Consider the following 6000-nt stretch of genomic DNA (forward strand, 5'->3'; position numbering starts at 1 on the left):
GATTAGACATCATGGATACTTTTTCCTTATGCAGCCTTCTAACTGATTCCATGAATGAAGAGAGAGCAACCTTTGGCATTCTTAGTGCTGGTCCTAAATGGACTGTTTTTGTTCTTTTTTCTAGGAAAATATTCAGTGTCCTGCTGACTGATTATATTCTTCCAACAATAGAGGTAAACATTTTATATGCCAAATTGTTTACTTAATCATTCTTCACACACACACTGTATCCTACTATGTGCCAGGCACCATGTTAGACTCAGAGGATATAAAGAGCTAATAGTCCAATAGAAGAAAACTAGTGGATAAAAAGAATTGACAAAGTAGTGAAGCAGATGCCATGAAGAGGTGAAAACCGTGAACAGTGAGACACTAGTGGATAAAAAGAATTGACAAAGTAGTGAAGCAGATGCCATGAAGAGGTGAAAACAGTGAACAGTGAGACACAAACGATCCAGCAACAAACTCTGCTTGGGAGAATCATATTAGGCTTGGAGAAGGACACATTTCTTGCCAGGGGTCTGAAAGGCAAAGTGAAAGTTGAGTGGGTGTGGCAGTGGGAAGATCTGAAGGCTTCAGAGACAGCCTGTGCAGATGGGCTGACATATGGAAAGCAGCCAGTGGCATCACATCCCAGCTGGAGATTAACTCTGGGAACCTCCCTCAACCCTGGCGTGGAGCCAGAGGTGACACATGGGGAGGCCAAGGGAACAACCAGAAGGATGGAAAACTCTGGACCCAGAGCAGAAGTGGTGACCCAAGACGTTGCTCCAAACCTGGGTGACCCTAAGACTTTCCTTCTCTAGCTTGAGAGCCCTGTTTCCCTGGCAACTTAAAATGGCACTTGCTTACTTACCTATGAAGAGACTTTTCTTGCTATGGGGAAGAGTGTCAGACTCTAAGAACAACAGATGTTGCTTTTCCTCGTGTTTAAAAAATTTTTTAAAATGAAAGAAACGATGAAGAGGTCAATGTAAGTTTTTATTAAATTTAATATTTTTGTCTTTCAACTAAATTGAAATACTTATCTGGAGTGATTATGGTGATCCCCATAGGGGCACAAAGTGATCTGATTTCTACAAAATCACTGACTATGATGTAGAGAAAAATCAGTATTGAGGGGAAAAGTGAGAAAGGGAAGACCACTGAGGAAATTACTTCAATAGTCTGGGAGAGAAATGATGCTGGCCATTAAGAGGATGCTAGCAGTGATGACTAGAAGAGGGCAGATTCAGGGTGTAATTCAAAGCTAGATTTAACAGGATTTACTGACAAAGCATAACAACGTGATCTGTGAAGGAAAGAGAGGAATTAAACATCCCCCTTGGCTCTTGGCCTGGGCAACTGAAGGAATAAGGTGCCGTTTCCTAAATGAAGAAAGGATGCATGAGGTGTATGTGTGTGTGTACACATGAACACATGTTATGGTGGAAGCATAAGATGCTTCCAAAGATGCTATTTGGCTATAGTAACTTTCAGATGCATTTGGTGAAGTTGCCATCAGGCAGTTGTATGTAAGAGTGCGGTGGTCAGTGGAGAGTCTAAATGAGATCAGCTGGAGGGTCAGTGTCAACAGAGAAACATGAGGGCCAAGAACTGAACCCCAAGCCATGCTAACACTCAAAGGTCAAAAAACGAAGGATACAGTTGCCCTTCATTATCTGGTGGGGACTGGTTCCAGGACCCCTACAAATACTAAAATCTGAGAATGCTCAAGTCCCTTATATAAAATAGCATACTATTTGCATATAGCCTACACACATCCTCCTTTATACTTTAAAGCATTTCTAGATTACATATAATACCTAATACAATGTAAATGCTATGTAGATAGTTGTAAATGCACTGTTAATGCTATGTAAATAGTTGCTGACAAATTCAAGTTTTGCTTTTTGGAACTTTCTGGAATATTTTTAAAATATTTAGATCTGTATTGGCTGAATTTTTGGATGTGGAACCCACAGATATAGAGGGCTGACTGTATATACAATGGAATATTATTCAGCTATGAACAAGAGGAAAATCCTTTCATTTGCAATAATATGAATGAATCTTGAGGCTAAATGAGATCAGTCAGAGAAAGTACAAATACTGCATCTCACTTCTAAGTGGAATCTAAAAAAGTTGAATTCATAGAAACAGATTGGTGATTGCCAGGGGCTTAGGGGTGGAAGACATAGGGAGAAGCTGGTCAAAAAATAACAACCTTCATTTATAAGATGAGTAAGTTTTTGGAGTCTAATATACAGCATTGTGACTATAGTTAACAATGCTGTATTATATACTTGACATTTACTAAGAAAGTAGATCTTATACTAACCACACACACACACAAAAAAATAGTAACTGTGAGGTGATACATTAATTAACCTTACTGCAGTAACCATTTTGCAATATATACATATATCATCACATTGTACATCTTAAACTTACACAATGTTATTTGTCCATTATATCTCAATAAAGCTGGGGGTAGAGGAGAGAATGAAGGAGAACCAGCTAATGTGACTGAGCAGGAGAGCCAATGAGTATGGTGATTCATAACTGAAGTTATGGAAATATTGCAAAGATAAGGGGATAGTAAATCACATCAAATTTTTCAAAGAAGCTCAGCAAGAACTATCTGTTTCAGCAAGGAGACAGAAGTCATCATTGTACCAGAAACATGGAGATCCTTGGCAACCTTGGGAAAATCAGTATTAGTAATTAATGAAGCAGAGGGGCTGAAAGCCTGATTGAAATGGCTACAAAGACCCAGAGAAGTGACGACATAAAGATGTAAATGCAGCATTTTGTTTTAAAGTGGAGCAGAGAAGTGGAGCAATAACTAGAGGAAGTCTAAGTCAAGACAGGAGCTTTCAGAATGAAAAGTATTTATTTTAATATTATTTCTTATGCCATTAAGATGAGAAATATACCAGCTGATAGGAATAACCCAATGGTAATGGGCACATTTTGAATGTGGAAAAGAAGAGATACTTGTAAGGGTAATTTCCATGTATAGATGTGGGAAGGACCCAGTGCTAAGTAGAGAGGCTGGCTTTAACCAACAACACAGCAATTGATCCAGCTGATCCAAGTACTGGATAGATCGGACACCTGGGTGATACAGTGCCCAAAAGTATTAACAGAAGTAGCAGCAGAAGAGGAGGATAGCGCTAAATCCTCTATGAATAAGGAGAGTGACCAAGAGGTTGAGAGACGATGCTAAAAAGGAAGATGAGTAGGAAGTATAAAGTCTGATGGGTCCTTGAAAGGAGATGCTATATTGAGAAAACGTATTTAGAAAAGTAGTAACAAGTAAGCAGCAAGTCCACTCCACTCTCCTCATACCCAGAATGTATTTATAGGAGATGAAAAATAACCACCACTCAAGAAGGAAGTGGTCTCTGGGGTGAACCAAGTTCAGCTGGAACAAGAGGAAGAGAATATTTTTAGGAGAGTTGAAGATGTGGGCGGTTTTGCTCACAACACTCCGAGAAGTCAAGAGAGCAGGTGGAAGGGTCTGGGTGGACAGGGAGTGGTGCAAGACAGAGTCTCATGAGGAGACAGAATGCCGTGTGTTACGTTTGGACAACAGAAGATACAGTATACATGTACACACACAAAATGTAATACTACTCAGCCACAAAAAAAGAAATTTGCCATTTGCAACAATACAGATGGACTTGGAGGGTATTATGCTTGGTGAAATCACTCAGCCACAGAAAGACAAATAGTGTATGATATCACTTATATGGGGAATCTAAAAAATAAAACTAGTGAATATAACAAAAAAGAAACACTCATAGATGGAGAACTAGTGGTTACCAGCAGGGAGAGGAAAGGGGGAAGGGACACAACAGGGGCAGGGGATTAAGAGGTACAAACTACTATGTATAAAATAAACAAGCTACAAAGAAGATATTGTACAACATAGGGAATATAGCCAATATTTTATAATAACTATAAATTGAATGTAACCTTTAAAAATTGTGAATCACTATGTTGTGCACCTGAAACTTATATAATATTGTACTTCAATTGTACTATACCTCAGTTAAAAAAAAATAGATGTCCTGAGCCTTTGACTGCATGAGGTAAATAGGAATACAAAGCATAACAGGATTAAGTCTGGTAGAAGGGCTCTTTCGCAGACTTCTCTTACCGCTGGGGAAGTGGTGAGTGGTGTTGTGGATTAGCAGCATGGGGTGCACTGCTCAGACTTTTCTTCTCAGGAAAACCTAAGTTAGCTCAGAGTAGCCAGCTGCCTCACATGAGTGACTAATTGCATTGTTTCCAAGGCCAGGCTCTTCTTGGGCTACTCCCAGCCAAGAACCAGCAAGGGGGCAGTCCTAGAGACAAGCCGTTCCCGCTAAATGCAGGACTCCTCTCTCTCTGGGCCTCCACGTGGGCCTCATCAAGATCATCTTGAGTGGGGGAGGGTGTAGCCCAATGGTAGAGTGCGAACTTAGCGTGCACGAGGTCCTGGATTCAATGCCCCGTACCTCCATTACAAACATATATACAAATAAACCTAATTATCTCCCCCCAACAAAAAATAAACAAAAAACCATCTTAAGCCTGCTCTACAGAGAACGAACACACACACACCGTCTTAAGGCCATCCTACAGTCTGACTCTTCATACCAATTCTCCTTCCTCTTCTTTTTTTCACAGTTGTCTGAGGCATTCCTCGCCTGCCTCCTTCCCTTTTACCTTTCATGGGCATTTACCAGAATAAACCTCTTACACCTGGAACTCTGTCTTGGCATCTGCTTCCAGGAGGACATCAACTAATACACCTGGCGAGAGGCGAGGAGGCTACGGAGCAGAGGTAAAATGTGCCGGATTTTGCTAGGAACTCACAGAGCTCTGAAGGCCTCCTGAATCTCAGATAGGTTATGATCAGGGATGAACTGGTTTTCCAGGAATAATGGAACCCCGGGTTTTCCTGAAATCGGTTCTCGGTGATATTGCAGTCAAGAGGATGGAAAAGCTTTTCTACCACTGGGTACATTATTTTCCTCCTTGTATGTCAAGCTAGGAATGTTACAAGATAGCCAGCAAGAAAGTCAGCAACCTGTACTTACGGCTGACTGTATCAAGCTTTGGGCCAGAGCCCTCCCCACTCATTCAGAATACTTTTACCAGTGGGGGTATAGCTCAGTGGTAGCGCATTTGACTGCAGAATACTTTTACTGAATACCAAGGTTCATGGGGCACCATCTCCAGTCAAAATCTGGGCCAACACTTGTTTCTTAAAAAATCATTCACATCCTGCCTTGCTTTGAGCAGTACTGCCTCTTTCCTCAAGCAAACACGTTCACAAGCTGCCATGTAACAGAAATTCTCCCTGGTAGCTTGCGGACTGGGTGCTTCCTGCTTCTCCTAGCTGCATCTCAATTTCCCTCCTTAAATAAAACTAACAAAGGGTCTCTTTCTTACCGACATGTGTTGCGAATGTTTCAAAAATGACAACATACCTCCGGGACCTGGAACGCTTGAAAATAGGTGCCTTCACAAAAGCAGCGTCTTGCGTTATCCACTTCAGGGGTTCCTGCCTCACAGGTGTTTCTGCTTGTTCCCCAGTAGACAGGCCAGCCTGAGTGAAGGCAAGACGGTGTTCGCCCCCGACTCATGAGAAACAGAGCTGTGGGCTTCGGGTTCCTTCTCGTTTTACGTATTTGACTGGCTTCGGCCCTTTTCTGGGATGGAGGCTGTAGCGAAACGGAGACAGCAGGACCCCTCGCCGGAGGTCGGGCGCCGGATGACTCAGCAGTATAATCCCGCATGCGCAGGACCCCTGGTTGTTACGTAATGGCTTGCGCTGCGCAACCGCAGTGTTTAGCCCATAGGTCATAGTGGGCTAGCTGGCGGCTTGGCTTGCCTTGGCATATAGGGCGGCCGGGACTTTCCCCTGCCACCCTTGAAGCCCGTGCGCTCGAGCTCCGCAACCAGGGCATGTTAGCGACACTTGTGGCTCCACCAGCGGCCTTCGTCGGTCTGCCCAACTCCGTG

General features: G+C 42.5%; 1 protein-coding gene across 1 annotated transcript in view; it reads right to left on the reverse strand.

Annotated features, from left to right (window-relative positions):
- The window catches only part of LOC116280226 (uncharacterized), a 142933-nt gene extending 137159 nt beyond the window's left edge, over positions 1-5774 (reverse strand). Inside the window, exon 1 of the mRNA XM_072960643.1 lies at positions 5466-5774. Coding sequence (XP_072816744.1) covers positions 5466-5774 — 309 coding nt within the window. The remainder of the gene's footprint in view (positions 1-5465) is intronic.
- Positions 5775-6000: the final 226 nt, after the last annotated feature.

This window comes from Vicugna pacos, chromosome 4, assembly GCF_048564905.1.
Source record: "Vicugna pacos chromosome 4, VicPac4, whole genome shotgun sequence".
Classification (NCBI taxonomy): Eukaryota; Metazoa; Chordata; class Mammalia; order Artiodactyla; family Camelidae; genus Vicugna; species Vicugna pacos.